This window comes from Mustela putorius, unplaced genomic scaffold (assembly GCF_011764305.1).
Source record: "Mustela putorius furo isolate JIRA1106 unplaced genomic scaffold, ASM1176430v1.1 tig00000578_pilon_pilon_pilon, whole genome shotgun sequence".
NCBI classification, from domain to species: Eukaryota; Metazoa; Chordata; class Mammalia; order Carnivora; family Mustelidae; genus Mustela; species Mustela putorius.
Window position 1 is genome coordinate 4,121,958 of NW_025421422.1, and position 13,055 is coordinate 4,135,012.

Below are 13,055 nucleotides of genomic sequence, written 5' to 3' on the forward strand. Positions count from 1 at the left end.
ACACAGGCCAGCTGGACCTGGGGTGCGTTCTGCCCATCTGTGGCATCTGGTAGACCAGTCAGGAGAAAGGGGCAACCATCTCACCAGCCAGAGGGGTCCCAGTGTGAGAGTTCCCAGACTCCCCTAGAAGCAGGGGCCTTTTGGAGGAGGCTGTTCCATGACAGAACTTGCTCATGGAGCCAAAAGCTTTGGAGTTCAGGCCATTCCCTGATTCTCTCCTACCAGGGAGAACGGTCAGCAACAATCCAGACAGTGGCAGCTCTCAAACTTTTCCTGGCCCTGGGACCCTGGCATTCCATGGGAAATGTGCCTGTTGGAAATTGGTGATTTGTGCAAAGAAGTTTCTGGCAGGGTGATTAAAAGAGAGAAGAGGAAACTGCCCCAAATGCAATGTAGCCAGAAAACTGCCATCGGTTTTCTTCTCTCCCCTTTGAACAAGATTCCCCAATTTCAGAGTGCCCTCTGCCCCCACCCAGCATGATCTCAGCTGACCCTCACAATTACCCATGCTCATGAGGCAAGAGAGATGAGGGAATTTCCTCTAAGAAGATATTGAGGCCCAGAGAGGACAAGGAACTGACCCAAGGTCACAAAGCTTGCTGAAATCTAAGGGCCTAGACCCTAGGCTCCCAACCCTCAGTCCAGTGCTCTTTTCGCCACGCTTTACAAATAAAATAACAATAAAAATGATGGGCTCTTGAGGCCTGCAAACGTGCACGTGAAAGAACACAATGTAAGCACGTTAGACCACAGGATGGAAGATGGGGGCAGGAGCCTGCGTGGAAGCTCTGCCCATAAAATTCCTAAACGGACGGGCATGGTTGGCCCTCATCCCACTGAAGGGCCCCCTTTCTGCCTGGCCCTTCTGCGAAAACCAGTTTCAGAAGAAAACCCAAATTACCCCCCTTGGAATGGCAGAGCACTTAAGGGACCCGCCAGAGTGCTGAGGGTGGGCTTGTGTAGCCAGAAAAGGCGTAGTCAGTGTCATAATTTCATAGTGGGAAACCTAGAATTAAGTGCCTGTTGTTTTTGTAATTCAGACCGCAGTGAGTAAAGCTCGAAGATATAACCTCCATGGCTGGGAGAGCACCTTGGAAGCCCAGTGAATTCTCAAGCAGGGCGAACCTCCCTGACTCCTGGGAGTGGGGGTGGGGTAACTGAAATCCCAGGGTCCGAGACTTGTGGGGATGGGCTAGGGGTTTAAATAGGTTGAGAAACTGGACAAAATGCCCTTTAAGGCTCTCCGAGGACTGCCAGCTGTGTGAAATTCTCTTGATGATTATCGATTGTTGGGAGAGAATTTCTAGTATGATGCGAAGTCAGAATTTGATTCTCATTTTAAGACACACATACCAACCCACCCTCCCCCGCCCCGGGGCTGGAGATAGTAACCTTTAGATTACATTGGTTACCTCTCTTCAGGCTGCAGAATTGTAACACCAGTCTCAGGCCATAGTAAGGTCCCTTTCTCCTGCCCCAGCACTCAGAGATCTAGCTGGGACAGGACACCAGGCTGACCTGGGGAACTCCTACTGGGAACTAGCCTTCCCCCAAGCACATCTTCTAGAGCCCTGGTGCCTCCCCCTCCTCCTTCTAGACATCCCATCAAAACAGTCTGGGTCTGGTGTGTGGGTGGCTCAGTGGGTTAAAGCCTCTGCCTTCCGGCTCAGGTTGTGATCCCAGGGTCCTGGGATTGAGCCCCGCATCGGGCTCTCTGCTGAGCGGGGAGCCTGCCTCTCCCTCTCTCTCTGCCTGCCTCTCTGTGTACTTGTGATCTCTGTCTGTCGAATAAATAAATAAAATAATGAAATCTTTAAAACAAACAAACAAACAAAAAAACCCAGTCTGGGTTCCAAGGCTCCTTCCTCTCCTCTCAGCTCTCTTTTCCTCCTGAAGCCATGTTCCTTGGAAGAGGGGCCCACTCTCCTTCCTTCTCTTCCTCACCTTTCATTCTTTCCATGTCTTCCCTTCTTTGGGAGGTGGGGCAAGGCCCCCGTGAGCCTCACTGACTTAGCCTGGTTGACTCCCAGCTGCTGCCTGACACTATGACCACTACCCTTTGCTACTGCTGCTTCTTTTTTTTTCTTTTTTTTAAAAATATTTTATTTATTTATTTGCCAGAGACAGAGGGAGAGAGAGCGAGCGAGCACAGGCAGACAAAGAGGCAGGCAGAGGCAGAGGGGGAAGCAGGCTCCCCGCCCAGCAAGGAGCCCAGTGTGGGACTCGATCCCAGGACCCCGGGATCATGACCTGAGCCGAAGGCAGCTGCTTAACCAACTGAGCCACCCAGGCGTCCCGTTTTTTTTTCTTTTTTTTAAAATAATTTTATTTATTTGAGAGAGACAGAGAGCCAGAGGTAGTAGGGGGCACGGAGGGGAGAGGGAGAAGCAGGCTCCCCGCTTTTTTTTTTCTGCTCCCCGCTGAGCAGAAATCCTGACTACTCGCTCTATCCCAGGACCCTGGGATCATGACCTGAGCCGAAGGCAGACGCTTAACCAACTGAGCCACCCAGGCACCCTCACTACCTGCTGCTTCTGGAAAGTCTCTTTGCTCTTGGCTTTTTTCTGTTCATCTTGTCTGTTTGTTTCTTCATTCATTTATTAGGGCTTAGTACAACTGTGACTAAATCCCTTTCCCAAAATGTCTTAACATCCAGATCCCACCTTGGACTGTGAATTCCACGAGGGCAGGGGGTGGGGGGCTGGTCTTTCTCACACATGCCTGACTCATCGCTTGGCACCTAGTAGATCTTGGTAAACATGTGCCGAGTGGATGCATTTAGCCTCTCCTCCCTTGGTCCTCCCAACCAGGCTGACCGTCCATGCCCCAAGCCCTGAGGACAGCCAGTTAATACCAGGAGCTGCTCTGGACAAATGTCTGGGCCATGGCCTGGCCTGTGGTCCTAATTCTGGGGCTCCCATCCTCTTTCCCACCCTTCTTCCATATTCACCCTGGACCCTTTTGCAGGAATTCCTCCCAGGCCTCTGTGCTCCTCAGGGTCTGCTGTCCCCATCTCTGCTGAGAGAGCTCTTTTCTCTTCACCCCCCACCCCCGCCCCACAAGCCTTTTCTCTGCTTCCCCTGGACATAAAGATGAAGAATCATTCAGTGGGCTTCGCGGCAGACTGGACACACAGGGGAAGGACAAACCAATCTGAAAACAAAGTGAAAAAAAAAAAAAAGGTCTGATGAACTGGGATTTCCCATCCTCTTGTCCTATAGCTATTGGGCTTATATTTTCTTCTTTGTTTGTTTAAGAACACTAGTGATGGGACGCCTGAGTGGCTCAGTTGGCTGGACAACTGCCTTCTGCTCAGGTCATGATCCTGGAGTTCCGGGATCGAGTCCCGCATCAGGCTCCCAGCTCCATGGGGAGTCTGCTTCTCTCTCTGACCTTCTCCTCACTCATGCTCTCTCTCACTGTCTCTCTCTCAAATAAATAAAATCTTAAAAAAAAAAAAGAACACTAGTGACAAGGATGCGGAGGTGGGGAAAGAAAGGATGGCACGTGGCATGGGGTAGAAGCGTGGGCTTTAGGAAATCCTGGGCCTGAAGCCCTCCTTGGTCATGTGGTAAGTGTGGAACGTTAGACAGGTCACCTGCCCTCTCTGACCTTGGTTTTTTCATCTGAACCTACCTGGTATGAGTTTGACAAGATAACACAAGGAAAGAGTCCAGCAGAAAACTGGCCACGGTGAGTTCTCGGTAAGCGCTTTTATTCTCATTACAAATATCATGGTCTTACTGTCATTTTCATTTATGCACATTGCTTTACAGACTTAGTCTGTACACGAAGTTTTCCACAATCGTGGAGCATTACCATCCAGTTCCTTCTCTTAAAAAACATCACCACCACCAACAAACATACTCTTCAATATTTTCTCACATTGCTACCAAGTGTTCATTGACATCATTTAAAGTAGAGGGCTCCATAACCACCCCCTGCATTTTTGGTGGGTTTATTTTTGTTTGTGGTTCTTGGTCTCCCTCTGTGCATTATGCATTATTCAACTCAAGCTCCCGGTGTGACAGGGACAGGCAGGCTCCTGCTAATCGTTTCCTTTTCCGGATTGCACCTGGGGCTAAGGACCGACCTGCATCCAGGCTCCTCTGCTAACTTGCCTCCCTGGGCTCCCGGGTCCCTTTTTAAAGAATCAATGACAGGCCCTGCCCTACCCTCCCCACCTCACAGAGGCCCAGAAGCCCTGTTCAGACAGACACATTTGCCATCAGTGCCTCTCGTGAGCTAGAAACAATGGCACTCGAAATCCTAAGTCTTCTTGGGGGTACTGGGTCGTAAAAGCTTCCTGGGAAATGCCTGTGATAGCCGTGTTCTCTAACAGGGTGCAGAGAAGGCACTTAGAAATTCCTGCTTAGGAGCAGTGGTGGGGTGGTGGGGCCCAGGGATCAAGTGAGCAGGGTACAGGGCTCCTACCCCACTTCACTTGTAACACTTTTGCCATTACCCATCTTAAACCTTGGGGCCTCCTCAAAGGATATAATTGGCACCAAGTGGAAACCATTCACCTGGCCCAATGTACCCACTTTGCAGATGGGAAAACTGAGGCCCTGAGAGGCGAAGGGTTGTGCTTGCCAGCACTGCTCTGGAGGACTCCTGAGTGAGGTGTTTGCAAAGCATCCCTGAAGGGGGCGCCCTCAAGACCTGCAATGAGGAAGAATAGTTCTTCAAGGGAGATCAAGTTTGACCTGGCTGTACATTCTGGAAAGTTTGAAAAATCGTTTGTCTTCTCTAATCCTTTAGACCAGGATGCCAAGGTAAGGCCCGAACGCCGCTCCCAGAGGTCAGGAGGTACGTATGACAAAATGAAGGCGAAAAGGGCTGTTTTTGAACAGTAACAGTTAAGGTGGGTAAAGCCCAGGACTCCCCCAATTCACCCTGCCTTGCTCCAGGGCCAAGAGCTGGGTCTGAGGAGCTCAGGGAGACAGTAAAGAAATGACCCTCACCTGTGTGGTCCCTGGCAAAGGCCTCTGGGAGGAAACAGAGTCTTCCTGCTGCCTGTCAGAGTGGCTGACCCGAGCCCGATCTCAGCTAATTCAGCAGCTGGAGGGGAAGACACCGCTCCCCTCTCTGGTCTGCATCTCAAATGCACCAAGAAAACTGGCGTGACTCAGAGGAATTGCTATTGATTTTCACTTGTGCGGCTGACCTAACAAAACCAATTCGTCAAGTGCCTATCTGCCTCGCTGCTCCGGACACTCATCCAAACCACGTGCAAATAAATTACACAAGCATCTCGGGTGATTTGTCAAGGTCCAGCTGGGCAGGGGCCCTGGCTCCCATGGATGGACTCCAGGCCGGGCTGGGGAGGATCAGGCCGGCAAACACTGCACTCTCGATCCTCTGTTGATCAGCAACAATCTGGGGGTGAGGGGAGACCAGGAATCGGGATGCCTGGCACCTGCTGCCACACTATCAACCAACTGACCACACCCAGGTGGGGTTTTGAGGAACTAGGCCCAAGTCCTTCAACAGGGCTTGGCACGGACCTCCTTCACAGGCGTCTTCTGGTCTCTGACTCCTTGACTCTGAAGGATCTGACTTCTGGTATTGGCTTTGCTACTGGACAAGTGTCCTCGGGACAGCTGTGAGATGGCAATGACACCACCTATGGGAGTCTAGGACTCTATAAAGGCCAGCGGTCAGACTGAGGGTCTGATCCTTGTTCTTCCCCCAACCCCCCTGCCTGTTGCCTGGGCAGGCACCTCCAGCTCTCAGCGCCTCACCTACACCACAGGGCTGGAAATACTCCCTCCCTCTAGGTGTGGAGGTTGCAGGGACTGAATGAGGACATGGAGGGGATCAGAGGGCCTCACACCTTCATCTCTTCTTTCCACAAGCAGAGACTAGAGGTTCGGAGGAGGAAGTAATGTGCTCAGGGCCACATGACAAAGCAGGGCAACCTCAGGAGGGGTTAAAGCAAGAGGTAAGCAAGCCAGGCTGATGAGCAGAGCGGGCGATCACCCTGCTCTCTCACTCTCCTGATGGTGGCTGTCACTGAAGAATGGGATACAGGGGGAGCAGGCTGGGGGCACTCATGGATCATTGCTTGAAAGGGTCAAAAACTTTATTTGCAGGCCTTTTCTGTTTTTGTTTTTGAATTTACAGGCTTCCTGCCATCCGGGAAGGAAACCACCAAGAGAAGTGGTGTCTTGCTGCATGAGGTCTGTGAGGCTTGCCTTGGGGCTTTGTCCCCATCCCTTTCGCCTGCTTGCTGGGCCCAGGGGCTCTTCCACTGTGGGATAAGGCACTGTGTGTTCTGCAAGAAGGCGCTCACGGCTGGCTGGTGGACGACGAGGCGGCCTTCTCAGGAGCTGCGAAGCGGAGGCTGTTGAGGGGTGGAGTTGAACTTGGGGCCCCGGCAGGAGGCCAACGGGTGAGGAGACCCGAGGCTATAGTAACTCAGCCTGGCAGGTCTGCTGCTGCCCCCTCCCAGCTGGCCCTGACAGGGCGGCCTCAGGATGGAATCATGCCTTTGCTTCTTTTGCGGTCAGCCATGGTTCTCCGGTTGTGGTTGGCTCGCGTTGCCTTGTTGGCTTCCTTCTTCCTGCGTTCCTGGGTTGTCTCACGGGTCTGCCCGTGGCCCCGGGGGCTGCCAGCCACTGCCGTCGAGCTTTCATGCCTGTACCTAAGGGAGGAACAAGCCACCCAGGGAATGGGAAGAGCCCACTGCCTTTCTTAGAGGTCCCTGGGAACAGACACACAGCTGGGGCCAGGACAACCCTGTCCCACTGCAAGTGAGAAGAAATGGAGCCCCACAAGGGCTCTGGGGGCACTGGCCGGTCCTGTGTCTGGTGAATTCTCTTCTCTGAACCCTGCCTCCAGAGGGTCCCTATCTGCGGGAAGGACCAGCTGTGGGCTGAGCACAGCCCACAGCAAGGAGAGGAGGGCTTGGGGATGGAGATGGGTCTATTTCTTCCTCTGTAAAATGAGGATGATAATAAAGTGGCTACGCCATGGGGCTGTCGTGAGGATTAAACTAACACACGTGACACACTAGGTGCTTGGCTGAGCCTTCCCCAGATGGGTCCCTTCCCCCCTGAAGGCCCCTTTCCCCCCAGACACAGCTCTTCAAAATGCTCACCCCTTCCTGGAGAGGAAGGCCAGGCGCCTGGCTTCTGCCTTCTCCCGCAGCACCGCAGGGTCCTGCACAAAATGATCGGGCTGTGGAGAGGAGGGGAGAAAAAAAATCTAGAGTCAGGAGCCACCCCATTTGCCCAAGCCTCACGTAGCTGTGAAGCTGAGCCTGGCTGAATCTTGTAGACGCTTCTGGGCCAGGAGTGCGGGTATGCCACAGAGTGGCAGGGCAAGGCCCTGTAATGCAGCCACCCTTGTTGGGTCCAAGCTTTCCACGAGAAGCCTCTCTCGTCCTTTAGAAGCCATTAAAGGGACGAAGGCTTCCTGTACAAGGGGTGGAGCAGGTGGACCACAGATGGGAGCATGGATGACAAATGAGGGACAGGATGGCCACGAGAGGCCACACAGGGCCTTGAAAGCCAAGAGAGCTGCCCCTGGGAACTGCCTGGTCCTCACTCTAGGGCCGCCCCCCGGGTGCTCCCGGAGTACCCACTCCTGAAGACCGTTTTTTTGGCCAGTAAGCAAAGGAGCCTGGCCTAGCAGTGGGGAGAGCTGGGACTGAAGGATGACACACGGGCTGCCAAAGTCTGTACTATTTAAAAAGAAACACAAACAAGTGCAACCATAACATTCAAAAACTGAAAGATTTTATAGAAAAATCTGGGCTGATGGCTTGCTTGGGAAGAAGAGAAAGCCCTGGAAGCTCTGGGCCTCCGTTTCTGCTGAGAAACCCCTCAGACAGGGTATATGTGTGCTTCTGCCCCACCAGCTACGGTCTCTGGCAGTCTCTGCTACTCGTTACCTCCGGAGCCAGGCCTGGATGCATCAGAATTTGTCACCCTGGTGGGAGGGCACGAGGGGATACAGGGGTCCCAGGGTGCCACTCTGTTCAACCTGAGCAGCACCACCCTTAACCTGTTTTATATGTTGACGTTCTAGTTGAGGTTTCATTTGAGGAAAAAGTTCAGCTGCCAAAAACCAGAATTTTCAAACCAACTAGCCCAGATGACCTCCAAGGGCCCTTGGGCTCTAATATCTCTGTGAGTTTCAGATTTGCCATCCTGGGATGCCTGGGTGACTCAGTTGGTTAAGCGTCTGCCTTTGGCTCAGGTCATGATCCCAGGGTCCTGGGATCGAGTATCGCATTGGACTCCTTGCTTAGCAGGAAGTCTGCTTCTCCCTCTGCCTGCTTTCTCTCCCTGCTTATGCTTGTTCTCTCTCTGTCTTGCTCTGACAAATCAAATAAATAAACAAAATCTTAAAAAAACAAACAAACAAATCGAAGAACTGCCATCCTGAGCACGGTGGCCCAGAGCTGTCCCTCTTTCAGCCCCCAGGCTCATGGGCCTGACAAACCCAGCCGCTCAAAGGCTTGGCCTCTAACCTGTCCCCTAAGCCCACACTGGGCAGTTGAGGTGAGTTCCAAGCCAGCAACTCTCCAAGCAGACATCCTAGGCTCAGAGGAACCCCTCTTCTCCCGGGCAGTGAGGCCGCCTCAAAGCCAGCTGCAGGCAAGCAGGGGCGCAGTGGCCCCAATCTGCCCTTCAGAACCACCCTCTGCCCTTCATCTGCCACCTGCCAAGGTGGTACCTTGGGGGCCTCATCCTCAGCCTCCTCCTCCTCCTCCTCGTCCTCTTCCTGCCCTTCTCCGGGCACTTTGGTTCTCAGCACCTGAGGGATGGTGAAGGGCCTGAGGGTTTAGAGAGAAAGTGAGATCAAAGACTGGATTAGACCTTGAAAGGGAGCCTCGGGGAGGAGGCAATGGGGCTGGGTGAGAGGGGGTATCAGGATGGGGATGGGTTCAGGCGGCTGGGTGCTTTTAAGCCAGCTTTGCTCCAGCCCCCAGACTGTCTGAGAGTACCAGAATCTGAGGCGGAGGCTTAGGGGAGGCTGAGCTGGGCAGCTCTGTTTTTATCCACACTGGGAAATCTAAGATTCCATGGCTAAGAGTTTTCTGCATTTAAGAACAATCTGAAAGGACTGCATGAAATCAAATAAATGCTGCCCCACTGGGGATGGGTTGGACTAACTGGCTGAGGGGGTGTCTGGGGCTAGAGGGAGCACTGCACCAGGAGTCAAAAGGGCTCAGTTTAGGCCCTGGCTCTACCACTGACTTGCTAATGCCATTGGGGCTTCTGCTTCCCCATCTGTAAGAACAAGAGGCTTCGGGAGCACAGCTGTGCCCCGCCCCCGGCCCCGCCCCCAAACTCCACCCTCTTAGCGCCCTGAAGCCTCACCTGCGGCTGATGAGCTCATCATCTGAGTCCGCATCATTAGCGCCCACCTGGTTGCCATCGTAGGTGTCGTCGTACTCATCCTCATAGTCGTCCCCGCGGTAGGGCAGGCCCTCGCCAGGCTGCAGGGGTACCTGCAAGGAGTGTGGGGCCGATGGGCCCGGGGCCGGCCTGCTCCCTCTGCCCCCCACCCACAAAGGCCTGAGGTCCCTACCTCCTCCACCACCACGCTGTACTGCTCATAGCGCTGCCGCTGAGCCACCACCTCCCGCTTGTCGTTCAGCAGGCTTCGCGTGTTCTCCTCCTTCCTGGCGTCGGCGAGCGGGGACAGCGCAGAGAGAGGAAGGAAAACCATCAGGCCTTGGAGGCTGTGAGCGTGAGTGTCCAACGCACCGCGGGCTTGGGTTGGTGCAAACTGACAAGCAGCCATGTCAAAGGGGGGGCGGGGCTGTGGGGGGGGGCTGTTGTCCCCGCTTTTGGTGGCCCTGTGACCTGGTCCAGCTGTTCTGGAAGGCATCCCAAAAGTGATGCTGCCATGTAAAACATACCCACCCTTCGGCTGGGAAATTCTTCTCAGAGGCACCCACCCTAGGGAACTGCTGGGGAATTTTCTTTTCAACGTTGATTGTGACAGTGAAAAATAGAAAACAACTAGTGTCCATCACAGGTGAAATGGCCAAATGATGTGCCACATCTATATTACAGAATGCTGCGCAGCTGTTATCAAGAATGACATTCATCTATTTGTGCTGATGCAGAAAGAATTCTAAGACTTACTCCTGAGTAAGCTACAGAAAAATGTATGCAGTAAGATCCCAGCTGTATAAAAAGCAGAAGGCAAACCAGACAAACTATGTGTTCCTATGAGCACATAGATTATAATTTACATGTCAATGCACAAAGAGCTATTAAGTCCCCTGTCAAATGACAATGGTTACTCCTAGGTCGGGCCTGGGATTATTTGAACCTTTTAAAACAACAAAAATTTAGGGGCGCCTGGGTGGCTCAGTCATTAAGAGTCTGCCTTCCGCTCAGGTCCTGATCTTAGGGTCTTGGGATCGGCCCTGTGTTGGGCTCCCTGTTCAGCAGGGAGCCTGCTTCTCCAGCTCCCACTCCCTCTGCTTGTGTTCCCTCTCTAGTTGTCTCTCTGTGCCAAGTAAATAAATAAAATCTACAAAAGAAATTAAAAAGTAAAAAACAAGAATTTAGGGGCACCGGGTGGCACACAGTCTAAAGCCTCTGACTCTTGCTTTAGGCTCAAGTCATGATCTCAGGGTCCCAGGATCAAGCCCCTGGTCAGGATCCGTGCTCAGAATGGAGTCTGTTTGAGATTCTCTTCCTTTGCCCCTCCCACTCATGCTGTCTCTCTCTAAAATAAATAAAATCTTTAAAAAATTTAAAAAAATTTAAGAAAGAGCGAGGCCATATATGGCCCACTTACTAAGCTCAGGGGAGCCACAGGAGACCTCAGGGGGGTGAGGGGAGAGCAGGGGTAGCTGCCTTCTTCCTTGCACCCCTGCTTTCCTCACAGTAGCCTTCTATCTGCTCTACAGTTCAATCTTCCACGTCAGATTGCACTGGAAGAAAAAGTCCAAAAGTTCAACTCCTGTTATATATCACAGGTGAGGAAACTCGAGCACGGTGGAGGGGAGAGGGATGTGCTTGAGATCTGTGAACTGTAGCACAGCCTCAGTGGGGACTCAGGCCTCTTAACTGTGGCTTTGCAAATCCGCAGAAAAACCTGGCTTGTCAGACACATAGCAGGCTTGTGGAATGTAGTTTCTAGCCCTGCAGGGGAAAATCAATATGAGATGCCAGGCAAGAAAATCCAGCTTAGCTGTGAAATCGGTTTTCTGGAAGGTATCAAGGGTTTGGGGGGGGGGGTTAAAAAAAAAAGAAGAAAAAGAGGTACAAAGTCATACGCAGCTTCCATAAAAATCTTCTATTAACTGGCTTTTGATGCAGGGAGGGACAAGGGCCTGCGTCACTCCGGCTGTCTGCCTGGGAGCCTGGGGCAGGTCAGGATTTGGATTTTTCAGTAGTTTTTACTAAGGGCCTACTAGGTGGCAGGCAGGGTACTAAGGCTGAGTTGTGAGAGAGAATCAAAAAAGAGTAAGGTCGGGGCACCTGGGTGGCTCAGTGGGTTAAAGCCTCTGCCTTCAGCTCAGGTCATGATCTTAAAGGTCATGGGATCCAGCCGGGCATCAGGCTCTCTGCTCGGCAGGGAGCCTGCTTCCCCCTCTCTCTCTGCCTACTTGTGATCTCTGTCAAATGAATAAATAAAATCTTAAAAAGCAAGAAAAGAGTAAGGTCTGGATCTGGCCTCATGGAACTCATAGTCTAGAGAGGGTCACGACCAAATGGCAGCTATCATGAAATGTGCTGAATGAAGGTAAGCATGCCCTAGGAACACAGAGAAAGGAAACATGACCTCTGGCTTCGGGGGGGTCTAGTGGGGGTGGGGTGGAAGACGAGGGAATGGAGGCTCTTGGCGGGGGGCATTGGGGAGCACTGGATCTAGATTAGGGAAAATTCTTGGTCCACAGGAAAATTTCATATCATGCCAAGAAAGGGGGCCTGTGACTTTGGGCCCAGCCCTTACCTGGTCCTCTTCATCAGGCTGGGGGCTAAAGAGGAAAGAAGAGGGGAGCAAGGCAAAGGGGCCCGAGCTCATCCAAGTGGTTGGCGCCACTGGAAGGAGCATATCCCCTTTTTCTACACATATTTTCTGAGGGCCTACTAGGTGCTAGGACCTGTGCTGAGCCAGGCGTCCAGGGATAAATAGAGGTCACAGTCCTTTCTGCCACACCCCACAGCTCCTGGTCCATCCAGTCCCTGGCTCTTGTGCATAAGGTCCCACTGTAGGCCTCTGGTTATGTGACTCCCTGGCAGGGCCAGCAAAGCCTTGACAACTCTGCCCACCCAGAGTCCTGGAGAGGACACATGCAGGGAGAGTGGAGCCTGGTGCCCTGGGTATCCCATCCAGGGAGGTGCAATTTCGGCCACATGACCCCATTTAGAGCCAAGAAGGAAAAGTCAGGGGCAATGAATGCCAGCCAGGAAAAGACCCATCCGAGGCCCAGAACTCCAGTCAAGTCTGGAAACACGAGCGACAGTGACTTCAGAGACTTTGGAGCAGGTGCTTCTTTGGCCTCTTACAAGATGACAGGGAGCCCAGGGACCATGTGGGCTCCCCTGAAGCCCAGCCACCTTCCCCCTCCTCAATTCCTTCAGCCTATCCTTCAAGGCGCAACTGGCCCTTGGGGGATGACTCCCACCTCTGAACTCCTAAAGGACCTGAGGAGGCAAAAAAACCCTCCTTTTGCAGGCGAGGAAATGGAGGTCCCAAAAGGCATAGCACCTTTCCCAAGGTCACCCAGCTTCTACCAGCCGAGCCAGGGCCAGAATACAGGTCTAACAACTCGAATCTGCTCAGGAACTTCCTGAGCTGTATGATCCATCACAAGTAAGCCTCTTATTCTTGCCAAGTCTTAATTCTACATCCCAGGGATGAAATAAGATGATGACTAAAAGTGAACCTGGCACCTACTGAGCTCAACAAAGTGAATCCTGTTTCTTTTCACTGCAGGACTTGTCAGGGCCTTTAACATGCTAATGGGCTCTGCGCCTCTCTAAGAAGCCAGGCGCACTGACATTTTTTTGGCCAGAGACCCTTTTCTGAGGGAAAACACTCATAATCTTCCAGATTATGAGTTTAGTCCAAAG

General features: G+C 52.6%; 1 protein-coding gene across 12 annotated transcripts in view; it reads right to left on the minus strand.

Annotated features, from left to right (window-relative positions):
- Positions 1–3,689: 3,689 nt before the first annotated feature.
- The window catches only part of ASCC2 (activating signal cointegrator 1 complex subunit 2), a 41,179-nt gene continuing 31,813 nt past the window's right edge, over positions 3,690–13,055 (minus strand). For all 12 annotated transcript variants that reach the window (XM_045081523.1, XM_045081517.1, XM_045081526.1 and 9 more), the window contains 5 exons: positions 9,544–9,637; positions 9,333–9,463; positions 8,686–8,785; positions 7,103–7,182; positions 3,690–6,646 (listed from right to left, as the gene is read on the minus strand). In XM_045081523.1, coding sequence (XP_044937458.1) covers positions 6,475–6,646; positions 7,103–7,182; positions 8,686–8,785; positions 9,333–9,463; positions 9,544–9,637 — 577 coding nt within the window. In that variant the 3' untranslated portion in view covers positions 3,690–6,474. The remainder of the gene's footprint in view (positions 6,647–7,102; positions 7,183–8,685; positions 8,786–9,332; positions 9,464–9,543; positions 9,638–13,055) is intronic.